The following is a 12,942-nucleotide window of genomic DNA, read 5'->3' as shown; positions in this document are numbered from 1 at the left end:
ACCTTGCTCCAATCTGTGGCACAGTGCAGACTCCCTGAAGATCTGGGAGTCATGGACAGACCCAGGCCACTTTGCCTCAATGCTGGTAACCAGACATTGATGGTCATAAGTCATCTGCAAAAGCATCTTGTGTTAAAAGTCCATCCACATAACAGCATTAACGTGAGGGAAACATCAATGTGAATTAGTAGGACTCCTCCTTTACCAGTATGACCAACATCTGTAGCCTGTTCTTTATGATTTACCTGAACGTTGATGCTGTGGGATGATTTTCGATTAATGAAATCGCCTTCATTCACCCCCAGCGATGCAGAAATGGGGATATGGGTGCAGTCGATGGCACCAATTACCCTCGGGAAGCCTAAGGAGTATGATTAATTTCATATGCAACGGTGAACATCATGGGGCCTACATTATTTATAGATGAAGTTTAAATTTAAGTGAATATTTACCTGCTATTTCATAAAAGCCCTTTTTTATTGTCTGCGTTGGCAAGTGCCCTGGGAACACTACAAACGCATTTAAGTGTGCTGTTAAAGCATGCACCACCTTGGGGATTGTGCGGCAGACGGTGTTCTTGCTGAGGTTCCCGCATCACCCACACTGTACATGTATGTACCCGTTGCGAAATAGCGCAGCGCTAAGCATACAGTCTGTGGGACTGTGAGCGCACGGCTTCGTTGTGTTGCATTGGCAACATGCGGCTCAAGAAGCTGACAAAGGTACGTAATTCCCTCTGCTGGGTTTTGTCGGTCTCTAAATGTTCTGGCTCTTCTGATCGCACCTCTCACTATCCGCGCACCAAGCTCCACAGGATCTTCTAAGAATGGTGATGCTATTATGATCACGAATGAATGAGTCAGTGGGCGGTGCTTTTATACCGGTTGATCTCTGATCTCCAACTTAACCTGCTCCCGACCAGGTTAGGCGTTCAGCATAAGTTACCACGGCGATTGAACCTGATAACTAGTGATCCACCTTTGTGGTACAGAAAACCCTGGGTTGAACCTGAAGTTAGCTCGTTAACGCCAAATCTTGCTTCGTAGTACAGGCTTCTGTCCATGTGCTGTTTGTATGCTCGCATAAGAAAACAGCAAATCTTTTGTTATTGTGGCCTGTGACGGGGCGCATGGCTGCCGTCACGGTTTTCTCTCAAAGACTGAGTGTAAATGTTGCCGGTATATGTTTTGTTAGCGTGTCAATATGCTCTGTTACTTATCATACTGGGTTCATATGTTCTGTTAATCATAGCCATTCTGTCATCAAATTCCCCACAGTAATCCCGTAGCGTTCTTGTGCACATATTTAACATCTAATACTGCAATGATTTATAGGCTATAGCTACATCCATCAATACATCATTCTCTATTGTTTAAAACCATACCATTTATGTCACAAACATCACCATTTGTAATAATCACGCAACACTTATGTCTTTGTTAACTACACTGCTGTTTATTTAGTTTAAAAGGTAACAGAGGTTAACATGTAGTCTGTGTGGCTTACCGGCGTCTGCTCTCTTCTGTTTATAAAGGAAAGTTTGCCGCGATTGGCGAGTTTAAATGATGCTAGGACTTCCGGGGTAACCGGAAGTTATTGGAATTATGAGTAATTATTTTATTGGCCGTCAAGGTATCTTGTGGCTTTGTGAAATGTTTTGTGAATCATGTAATTAATCTTTGGTAAATTTCTAGCCTAAGGGATGACCCTCCCCTCAACAAAGAATAAAAAGACATGACCCTCCCCTATTTTCCTCCGGTGGTCCATTCCATAAATACCGAACGGTCCCTAAGGGATCTATTAAGTTTGGCTGTTTTGAGCTTTTATTGTCTACTCGCCTGAGCCACCCCTGTATTGTATTTTTGTTGGTATGTTCCAATTCCAGGGGCGTGCTACAGGTCTTTATAGACTGGCCGTTTCGTAAGTCTGTGGAAGGCTCTGGTGAATAGTTTGAAAAAGTCAACTTATATACAGCTGTAACTCTGTATCTTCGTATCATTTAACAATTTTTGACTCTCACATCAATTTATTTTATTTAATATACAATAATAAAAAATATATACATAAAGAAAGAAAGAAATAAACATAAGGCAAGACATTAGCCACTTCCAGCAGTCCTTTATTAGGTTTCTGTACTTAGCCAAATATATATTTGTATCACGCATATTTTGAGACAAGTTTTGATCACCAGCCAACACGGCTATTCGATTTTTAAAGTTACCAGCAAATCAGATTTTCCACTAGCCATGTTTTGTTTGTTTTTTTCCTAACTAACTTTCCTTTTACTTCAGCTCCTCTCTTTTGTTTTGCGCTGTTCCGTTCGTCTTCTCCGTTTCAGCGTAGCGTAACGATTCCACGAGTCCAATTCCGATTCTTCCTTTTCGGTTCTTACCGATTCTCGATTCCGATTCTTTGAGGGGTGGAGTTGAAACGGGTCACATGCTTATTTCACAAATAAGAGGAACGTTTTATTTTGATTCAATGGTAGATTGCAGTTTTTCCGGGCTTTTTCAACATAAAATAAAGCCACACTAGAGCTCCGCTTACTTGCGCATGTTAAATTTGGAACCCATGAACAGATTTGAAACCAAATCCTCCAAACGATTCCAAACGATTCCACTGGAATCAACATTTTATTAAATGATTCCAAGTAGGAATCGGTTCTCGATGCCCAACCCTAACTACACAGCACTGGCTATGCAAGACTATTATCAACCAACCCTGATTGTCCGCTGTATGGGTCTGTGTTTGCATGAAGGGAAATCTTACTGCGACAGCATACAACCATATGTGATGCACACAAACAAGCTAACGTAAAAATATGTGGGCTTTCCACAGACCTTGGGTCAACAGTTATTGCTTGTCCCTTTCCTGTTTCAACATGACAACGCCCAAAGGGCACTAAAAACAGCACCAAGAATGTAAATTACTCAAAAGCTTTTATAAGTGTTTCATCTTCATGTGGATCTGTTTAAGATCCACAAAGTGGCATTCAAACACAAGAAAAAGTTCAAAATGTTTAATGATGCTTTGTTTTTTAACTTTCGACCAAACTCCATTTCGTTCGTTAATTCCATTGCTGTTTTTTTCCACATTTGCCACCAATAAAACACACGTCACTATAAACCAGTTCAAGAGTAAATAACCATGTGTCTCCTACTCTGTCATGTCACAGCAAACAGCTCAAGAACGAATAGTTGGCACAAAGGATTTCAATGTTTGCTTGCACAATAGAAGAAACGAGGAGAGGGGTGTGGGTGGGCAGGGTCTAAAATAACACAGTCAACTCAGGAAAAACAGACAGGTTTGAACCTGCAGAGAGAGGAATCCAGGGGGACATGAGACAGACGAGGGCTGCTTGTCATTAGACGTTTGAAATGTGCAAAAACTGCGAAGCAGATTAGATAAAAACTGATCCCATCAGGCTGACAGAAGCGCAGAAACAGCTGAACAAACGGTGCAATTGAGTCAGCAGGAAGACATTTTCAGATAGCAGAACAAAGAGAGATGTGTTATCATTGTGCAACAGACGTAAAGTTCCCTGCTGTGATTGGCTGCTGTGTTTGCCGGCTCCGTGGCCCCTGAGGCACGCCGTGGTGGCTGGACCCTCCTCCCCTTGCTCACATCCAGGTGGGGATAAAAAGGAGCCAAGTTTGCACTCCGCTTCATTCTCTTATCTCCGTCCAGAGCAGACAGACTCCTCCACCATGACCTCCTACGCTCGCTCCGTCACCTTCTCCAGCGGGAGCCGCCTCAGCTCCGCGAGGGCCCCCAGCGTGTACGCCGGCGCCGGTGGCGCAGGAGTCCGCATCTCCAGCATGAGTGCTCCCAGGAGCTTCTCCTCTGCCGGGGCAGGGTTTTCTGCTGCCAGATCTGGCAGTGGTGGCTTCGACCTGGCCGACGCCGTCGACATCTCAGACAACAAGAAAGTGGCCATGCAGAACCTCAACGATCGCCTGGCGTCCTACCTGGACAAGGTGCGCAGCCTGGAGAAGGCCAATGGCGACCTGGAGCTGAAGATCAGACAGTTCCTGGAGAACAAGACCAAACCGGAGGGTCACGACTGCGTTGCGTTCAAGGCCGCCATCAGTGACCTGCAGGACAAGGTGAGCCAAGCTCTGATTCGGTACGCAGGTCTGTCTCTGAGAGAAGAGAGAGATTCATTGATAAGTTGTCAAACATTAAATTAATCGCCAACGATTTTGAGAATCTATTAATCAGTTTATGTCATTTTTGTATGAAAAACAGGTAAACTTGTGTGATGTCAGCTTGTTAAATGTGAATATTTTCTAGTTTCTTCTCTCCTCTGTGAGAGTAAACTGAATATCTTTGAGTTGTGGACAAAACAAGACATTTGAGGACGTCATGTTGGGCTTTTTGGGAAACACTGATCCACATTTTAGAGACCAAACTACTAATCCATTCATCCAGAAAATAATGCACACATTTCAGATTCCTGACGTTATGTTGGGCTTTGGGAAACACTGATCCACATTAAGACGAGCAGACCTACAACGGAAAGCCTAGAAGTGTGAGATCATGGGAAGCTTTTATGCTTGAAAATTAATCTTCTCGGGCACAAAAGCTTCGTCATCTCTGACGCAAAAAAGCCCCGTGGCCAAATTCAGGCAGACAACTGTGATGTGTTGTTGGATGCAGGATGAAAACAGGTGCAGCCACACAATAAACAAAAGGAGGTAACTGAAGCAAAACCAGGCTACAGTTTCATTCAGAGTTGGCCCTCAAACAAATTTGGTGCCCTAGGCAAGATTTCAGCTGGTTTTGTCACTTTGTTAGATGTTCCTGTTGCTTTTCTTCACTCATTCGGACAGCCGGCGCCCCTAGCATTTGCCTATCCTGTCTTTGCCACGGGCCGGCCCTGGTCTAATTTGCATGATATATACATACAAGAAACACTAAAACAATGAGGGGAAATTATATGTATTTGTATAGTCTGGTCTCTTTAAATCAGTTATGTAGCTGCCTTGCGTACCTTTGTTCAGTCCACACTCATTCAGGACAAAAATAAATCAATCCAAAATTTTAATTCTAAAAGCCTAAAGTAGGATGAACCTGCTGTTTCCTCCTCTGGATCAGATGAAATATAAGTCTCAGTGCAGGTTACATTTTATTTCCATTTATTTTATTTATCAGGACAAAGCACATTAATCAACATTCCTGTAATTGGACATGTGAACACATGAGGTTTAGAGCCATCAATCAAGTATGAAAAATGTAATTCACCATTGACAATGTTTAGGGGGAAGTCAAGGGAATTAATTCCCTGCAACACAAAGGAGACATAGCCAACATGGTGTGCCGGTTGCTTTCTATTTTAAAAAAAACCAAACAAGACGTCATAAAGACAGCAACAGCAACAACTTTAGCTTTCTCAAGAAGTCATGCAAAGCGACAGGAAGCAGCCAAGCAACACTGATTACAGTAATTTTCTTGATACTTGAAAACATGCAGTGCAGCAAAAATAATAAAACTAAAAATAAATAAAATAAAAATCTGGATGGGGTTCTTAGTTGATGCTTATATAGATATTATATAAGATGCTTATATAGTCCTGCCCCTACTTCACAATATAATGTTATTACAGAAAAAATCTAAACTAATAGATCATACATTGCCACACTCTGATGATGAAATAAATCTGCACTGCCTGTGTGTGTGTGTTTCAGATCCTTAGTGCCACCCGGACAAACGGATCCCTCTATCTGTCCATCGATAACGCCAAGCTGGCTGCTGACGACTTCAGGGTCAAGTGAGTTTACCTACAACTGCAGCTTTTAACTTTTTGTTCAATGTATTGTTTTTATTATAACCTATGCTCTTCTATTCTTTATTCTTATTCCTCCTTACCCCTTTCTTCAAACTTCAACTCCTTCCACATTTTTTTTACATAGAAACTTCCTTCAAACATTAACATATTCACCTCGATACAAAATGACGTGCTATTACTTTTATCATTCATAACTTTCATAATTTTCAAAATTTTCCCCATTCAAGTGAATATGGGATGATCTATGGGACTATTTAGGGCTGAGTGAGAAAAGCAGACATCACAATATTCTTGACCAAATACCTCAATATCGATATTGCGGCGATATTCTAGGGTTGACAATTGGTGCTTTAACAAAATAATCTTCACACTTAGATTTTAGATAAATAATCATCTGTAATGTGGACATAATGTCTAAGTGGGGAAAAGGCAAATAATAAAACAGCTACAACAGTCTGGTAAGTTCAGAAAAGTACATCACTTTACTGTAATGCAGCCTTTAAAACCAGTAAAAGACAACACTCATGTCATATCACGATATTACGATATCCAAAATCTAAGACAATATCTAGTCTTATATCACGATATCGATATAATGTTGATATATTTCCCAGCCCTAGGAATAATGAGAGCAGAAATGTCAGGAGGAGAACAGAAACAAGCCCTCTTTTGCCGGCTACTGTTCTGACATTTTTTTACACTACACATACCATTGTTTTAGGGGTGGCAGTAGCTCAGTCTGTAGGGAGTGGGGTTGGGAACAGGAGTGGTTGCTGGTTCAAGTCCCCATATGGACCAAAGTACGGAGTGTGGACTGGTAGCTGGAGAGATGTCAGTTCACCTCATGAGTACTGCCAGGGTGCTCTTGACCAAGGCGCCATACCTCCCCAACCACTCAGGGCGCTGGTCCAGCACTGGCAGCCCACTCACTCTGACATTTCTCCATTTGTGCATGAATAGGTCCTGAGCGTGAATCATCCTGAATGTGTGTGTGTATTTCTAACAGAGTGTAAATTGTAATTTCCCCAATGGGGATCAATAAAAAGTACAAAAGGAATTATGGTTTTTGAGCTAGAAGCAAGAGTATTTAAAGATGCACCAGAGCCTCATCTCTGTGAAAACAACTCTTTGAGACAGGAGTCGTCATGGCAACCTGCAGTTGCTGACACAGAGCTCATTGAGAAATATTCTCAATATGTTACCTACTTCTTACACATTTAAGCAAGCAATCCCGTGTAGCATTAGCCTTTTCTAAAAAACACTTAAAATATTAGACACATTTCAAACATGGGTGTTATTCAACTATTCAATGACATTCATACTAATTAAACCTATTCCCAGTTTTTCAACTTTTCTCACACATTCAAGCCAGCAATCCAGTGTAGCGTCAGCCTTTCAACATACATAATTCACACCGCAATTTCTTCAGAAATTGCATTCTCTAGTTATTAGATATTATTCATTATTGGTGACGTTTAGGCAACTAAAACTACTTTAAAACAGTTTAAAATTAAAGAGGTCTTGGTTGTGGTTTCGCTGGTGAAGTTTTCCTGTTTTGAACAAAGCTGACAATCTTATTGTTGCTGTCGGTCGTGTTCAGGTTTGAGAACGAGCTGGCCATGCGTCAGTCAGTGGAGGCCGACATCACCGGGCTGAAGAGAGTCCTGGACGACCTGACTCTGGGAAGATCCGACCTGGAGATGCAGATTGAATCGCTCAGGGAGGAACTCATCCAGCTCAAGAGGAACCACGAGGAGGTGGGCACGAAATGCTAACTAACTGCATTCAAAATTAATTCAGGAGAGTTCATTTTGAAGTTTTGTCACCCTAAACATTTGGTGGATGTGTTTATCAAATAAGCTGCTAGGGGCTGGGATGATATGCTTTTGTCCTGATTCAATTCTTTCACGATACATGGGTGCCAATTTGATTTGTATGTATTTGTTTTCATTTACAATATCGAAGTGCTCTCATATAAACTACAAAAAATGCTCTCATACAAAATATACATTTATACTCATGTAAACACCTTCCTGTTCAAGTGAAATCCTCCCACACACAATACTGAAAATCTTTCATACACACTATTGAAACGCTCACACACATAAGAGGGTTTCGATATTGCAGCACGGCCTCTAGCTAACCCAGTAAGAGCGTTCACCCCATGTTGGCTGAGTCCTGCAGCAGCACAGGGTTTGAATCTGACCTGCTGCCCTTTGCTGCGTGTCATCCCCCATCTCTCTCCCCCTTTAATATCTATTGACTTTCAAATGAAGGGAAAAGCCCCCCAAAAAAAGAGGGTTTCAATATTGTGTGAGAGCATTTCAGTTGTATGTGTGTGAGGTTTCAGTATAGTATGTGACATATAATTTTTCAGTAGTGTATATGAAAGCATTTCAGGAGCGTGTGTGAGAGCATTTCAGTTTTATGTGTCTGAGGTAATTGTGAATAATGTCCTTGATGGCCTCTCATAGACTGTCTTCAGTATTTTAGTGTAAAGTTGCAAAGGCGATCTTGATTACAGATTTGTCCCAAAAGGTGGCCAGTAAAAGTCTTCAACAGATCATTCAAAAGGGAATTGAATTTAAAAGGATATGAAAAAGAAATACGCAAGCAGCAAATCTTGATAAAGAACTTAAAAACAAACTTTTTGTTATCATCGTCATCGTCCAGGACCTGCTGGCTATGCGGGCCCAGGTAGGAGGCCAGGTGAACGTGGAAGTGGACGCCGCTCCGCAGCAGGACCTGTCTGCCGTCATGGCCGGAATCAGAGAACACTACGAGACCGTCGCCAACAAGAACCGCAAAGAGCTGGAGTCCTGGTTCCAGACCAAGGTGAGCGATATGTAAATCCTCTTAACCAAACTGTAGGGTGGGACGATATGCTTTTGTCCCGATTCGATTCTCTCCCCAAACATGGGCGCCAAATGGATTTGTATTCGGATTTCCATTTATTGCGATTCGATAGTATTGAGTGTTGTGATTTTCTTTTCCTTCTTCATTAAAACTAAAGTTGAAGACTAGACTAGTGACTAGTGACAATATATCATGAGATATTTTTAAAAACTAACATTTATTTATTTTGTAAAAAAGTATATAACATGGATTTTCTGCATTTTTGGCGGAAATGATGTAGTCTATATGTATACCGTATGAACAAGAAATATTAGGTGAATCATTGGTAAAAAAAAAAAGAAGGTTGCTCGTTCCAGATATTAATTAATGTATACTTTATTAATCCTGCAAGGGGAAATTACAATGTTTTCACTCTGTTGTTATTACACACATTACACACTGGCCTGAATTACACACACATGCTCAATGGGAGCTGCCCATGGAAAGGCGCCCCGAGCAGTTGGGGGTTCGGTGCGATGCTCAAGAGCACCTTGGCAGTGCCCAGGATGTGAACTGGCACCTCTCCAGCTACCAGTCCACCACCATACTTTGGTCCGTACGGGGACTTGTGCGTTTATGTGCGATTTGTCACCAATTTTGTTCTCTCGACTGCCCAAGACTAATTCCTCCTATGGCACACAATAAAGGCGTATCTTATCTTATAAAATATCTTCCTCCGAAAAGGTCTCTTTCTGACCTCATATTTGCAAAGAAAAATTGGGTATTAGAGGGTAGGAATAAATGAGCTATATCGTCGTATGGATTGGAGGACTTATTGGAAATGAGAGTGACAAACAGCAGATTTTGATTCATGAGCAGTTTGAAAACTTTGTTTTTGTTGTTTTGTAGTCCGAGGATCTCAATAAGGAGGTCGCCGTGAGTACGGAGACTCTTCAGTCGTCGCGCTCCGAGGTGACCGAGGTGAAACGCTCACTACAGGGCCTGGAGATTGAGCTCCAATCACAGCTCAGCATGGTGAGCATCTACCATCCATTTTGGATTTATTCATTTTGAATCCTCTGTTGATGGATTACAGCACTTTGTAAATGTATGTATGATACAGTGTATCATAAACACTAAACACAGTGAAAAATGTCACTGTAAAAAAAAAAATCTTAATTGTTTTCTATCTATAGAAAAACTATATATATATAAATATATATATATATATATATATATATATATATATATATATATATATATATATATATATATATATATATATATATATAGTTGTTTTGTATCCTTGTCTGGATTTTTTCTTTTTTTTCCTTTAAATATTCATGTTCATTTGCAAATCTGTCTTTAACCCTTGTGTTGTCCTTCAGGTCACTTCAATGTTAGGTGCGTTCCTTTTATAAGCCCTCAGGGGATGTTTTTTATCCAACCTGTGCAATTTATTATGTTATTGTATATTTCTTCATTTATTTTAATTTATATGCACAATTAAATAAAGAAAGAAAGAAAGAAGGAAATCAGCGCAGTTTGTCAAGTCAACTTTCTGCAATATGTACCAGACATACAGGGGAATTGACAATACATTTCTCTCAGACCCACTGTGCAATAAGGACAGGTACAAATAGTATAATATAAAAGATAAGTGATATATACAAATAAAGATATAAAAGATAAGTAATATTTACAAATACAGTCATACATTTTAAATTCTGAATAGTGCAAATGGAAGGCAAAACCAGACAGTATAAAAAACTAAAGATGTAAATCTCCTGACACTGTTTGTTCTCCCTTTCCAGAAAAAGTCTCTGGAAGGAACCCTCGCCGAAACCCAGGGCCGCTATGCCAACATGCTGGCAGGTTACCAGAGGCAGGTGAGCGGTCTGGAGGAGCAGCTGGCCCACCTCAGGGCTGACCTGGAGCGACAGGGACAGGAGTACCGGATGCTGCTGGACATCAAGACCAGACTGGAGATGGAGATCGCGGAGTACAGGAGGCTGTTGGACGGAGAGATGTTCAGGTGAATGCACCAGCGCATTCTGGGATGTTCTGGGACATAGATAGATCAAACAGATGCAGTATATTAAACATTTCAAGCATATACAGAAAACGTGTAAAATCAGTGTTTTCCTTAGGTTTGTGTAATATTCCTTGTATATACCTTCCACCAAACGACTCTTTAAGTTATTCCTCTGTCTCAGACTAATGTATATTTTCTATAAATAATGCGGAAATGAAACCCTGAGAGTCTTGCTAGAGTTGGGGGGGCTCCCGTCCTCTCCATCATTTTGATGTAAGGTCATAAAACTCAGTCCCAGTCAGTCTTTCTCCCGTCTGGACGATCAAAATCAAATGTGTTTGATATTATCCTAAGTTTGAAGTCTTGGTAGTGAAGTCAAATCACGTGAACATTGTCAACAACCACTGGGTGCTCTCCCTCCAGCACCAAACAGGAAGCAGCAAAAAGCTAGAGTCAGTGGTGTTTATGGTTACTATGGCATCATGCTAAGCTAAACGCTAAAGAGGGAAAAGTTGCAGATTTTCAACCCTTCTGAAGCAAGTCATCCAACGGGAGTTTTACTAGCAAATAAACACCGACCTCTGGGTACTGGAGACATTCATCTGCATGTACGGCAGAACAGAACATCTGCAGACTAGCTAACGCTAGTGGTAGCTGGCTAGCTTGGTTTACTTTTTCAAAAGGAATCTATTTGTAGTTTTGCCAATTGTGACCCTGCAAGATCCCTGGTCTTTACATATTATGACAGATAACATTAGTCTTTAACGTTTGATGTGAGATGTCATATTTTAGTTACTTCAAAGTATTTTCAGAGTCTTCTAATAGACTCTGAAAATACTTTGAAAAGACTAAAGTCTGAAACCATCTCAATCTAAAGACAAACTGTTGAGTTTTTAGTCACAGACTAGAAGATTTTACTACCAAGACTTAAAACTTAGGTTAATATCAAACACGTTTGATTTTACACCAAAACGATAGAGAAGACAGCAGCACACCCCAACTCTAGCAAGACTCTCAGGATTTCATTCCCAGGAATCGCTTGAAAAGCTGTTTGGTGTAAGGTTGGCATTAGCTGCACGTATTTATTGGGGGGGGGGGGGGGGCATATTTACAGGACCTCCCTCATGAAAATGTGAAATTTGTTAATTGAAAAAAAATGCAATTTCACATAATATTTGGACCATAATTTTTTCTATATTACTATATTACCAATGTTGGTAAATCTAGAGTAGATCATGAATCAACAACACTCAAAAAGAAATAATGCAAATGAAATAATAAAACGTTTAAAGAGCACAAAGTATCAATATAGAAACATGCATGTTTGTATGAGTATCACTTGTAAATGTAACGTTAATCAAAGCTAACTGGACTGTTTGTGTGTCTCACTGCAGCCCGCCAACCACCACTTCAACTTCATCTCGTAAAGTTATGATCGTCACCAAAGAATTCAGCGACGATGAAGAGGTCAGCTCTGAAACTCAGAAGTGAGACAGCAACAAGCTGCCTGCCGTTCTCAGAAATACACAAATAAAATGATGAACTGAAACATGGTTTCTATGTGTGTTTCTGTAGTCTTGACCCGTATCACTCAAAATAACTTCATTCTCTTTTTATTATAGATAAAGATGGTGTGATTTATACTATAATACATCATAATTAAATGTTTCTGCACTTAATGTTTCACAAGTTACTAAACATAATACAAAGGGCTTAAGAAGTGGCCACATGGTGGTGCTTTTGGGACCATGTTTTGGGATCTTGTGGGCAAAATTTTAGGGACCATGTGTCACAAATTTGATGTCTTTAGAGTGTATAGACTTTGAGATATTAGATGAGGGAGAAAGGGGTCAAAATATGCAGTTTTCCCATGTTTTGTGCTAAGAACGTTTGTCAGATTGCTACCAAAACATCATAGCCAATTTCATGGATGTTTTCTGAAGGTTGCTCCTGCAGGACGAGGTAATCACTGAAAAGAGACATACGTTAATAATAATAACTATACAACAACAATACCAATAGATGTCTTTATGCAGATGACACCCAAATGTATCTTGATCTGTAACCAAACATCTTCAGTCCCATTAATTATCTCTGTAACTGAATAAAAGTGTGTATAAATAATAATAAATGTGCTGAACTTTCTTCAGCTAATTGCAGACAAAAATGAGATAATTGTTATAGGGGCAAAAAAAGGAAGGCTGTGTATTAGCGCTCAGCTCAACTCTCTGTCTCTAAAAACCAAGTCAGAAATCCATGTCAAAACGAGCCACATCATATCACA

General features: G+C 40.4%; 1 protein-coding gene across 1 annotated transcript; it reads left to right on the top strand.

Annotated features, from left to right (window-relative positions):
* Window positions 1-3,341: 3,341 nt before the first annotated feature.
* Window positions 3,342-12,207, top strand: LOC144529522 (keratin, type I cytoskeletal 50 kDa-like). Its single transcript, XM_078268637.1, has 7 exons — window positions 3,342-4,106; window positions 5,688-5,770; window positions 7,389-7,545; window positions 8,462-8,623; window positions 9,533-9,658; window positions 10,438-10,658; window positions 12,053-12,207. Exons 1-7 carry the CDS (start codon window positions 3,708-3,710, stop codon window positions 12,147-12,149), a joined length of 1,245 nt encoding a protein of 414 aa, XP_078124763.1. The 5' UTR covers window positions 3,342-3,707; the 3' UTR covers window positions 12,150-12,207.
* The last annotated feature ends 735 nt before the right edge of the window (window positions 12,208-12,942 follow it).

Source organism: Sander vitreus, chromosome 15 (genome assembly GCF_031162955.1).
Source record: "Sander vitreus isolate 19-12246 chromosome 15, sanVit1, whole genome shotgun sequence".
Lineage (NCBI taxonomy): Eukaryota > Metazoa > Chordata > Actinopteri > Perciformes > Percidae > Sander > Sander vitreus.
This window is presented reverse-complemented; position numbering and strand designations above follow the sequence as displayed.

Excerpts from the sequence above, each read along its gene's own strand:
- LOC144529522 (XM_078268637.1), top strand. The coding sequence starts at position 3,708 with ATGACCTCCTACGCTCGCTCCGTCACCTTCTCCAGCGGGAGCCGCCTC. Across the intron at positions 4,107-5,687 it reads TCAGTGACCTGCAGGACAAG|ATCCTTAGTGCCACCCGGAC; the intron begins GTGAGCCAAGCT and ends TGTGTGTTTCAG. Across the intron at positions 9,659-10,437 it reads TCCAATCACAGCTCAGCATG|AAAAAGTCTCTGGAAGGAAC; the intron begins GTGAGCATCTAC and ends CTCCCTTTCCAG.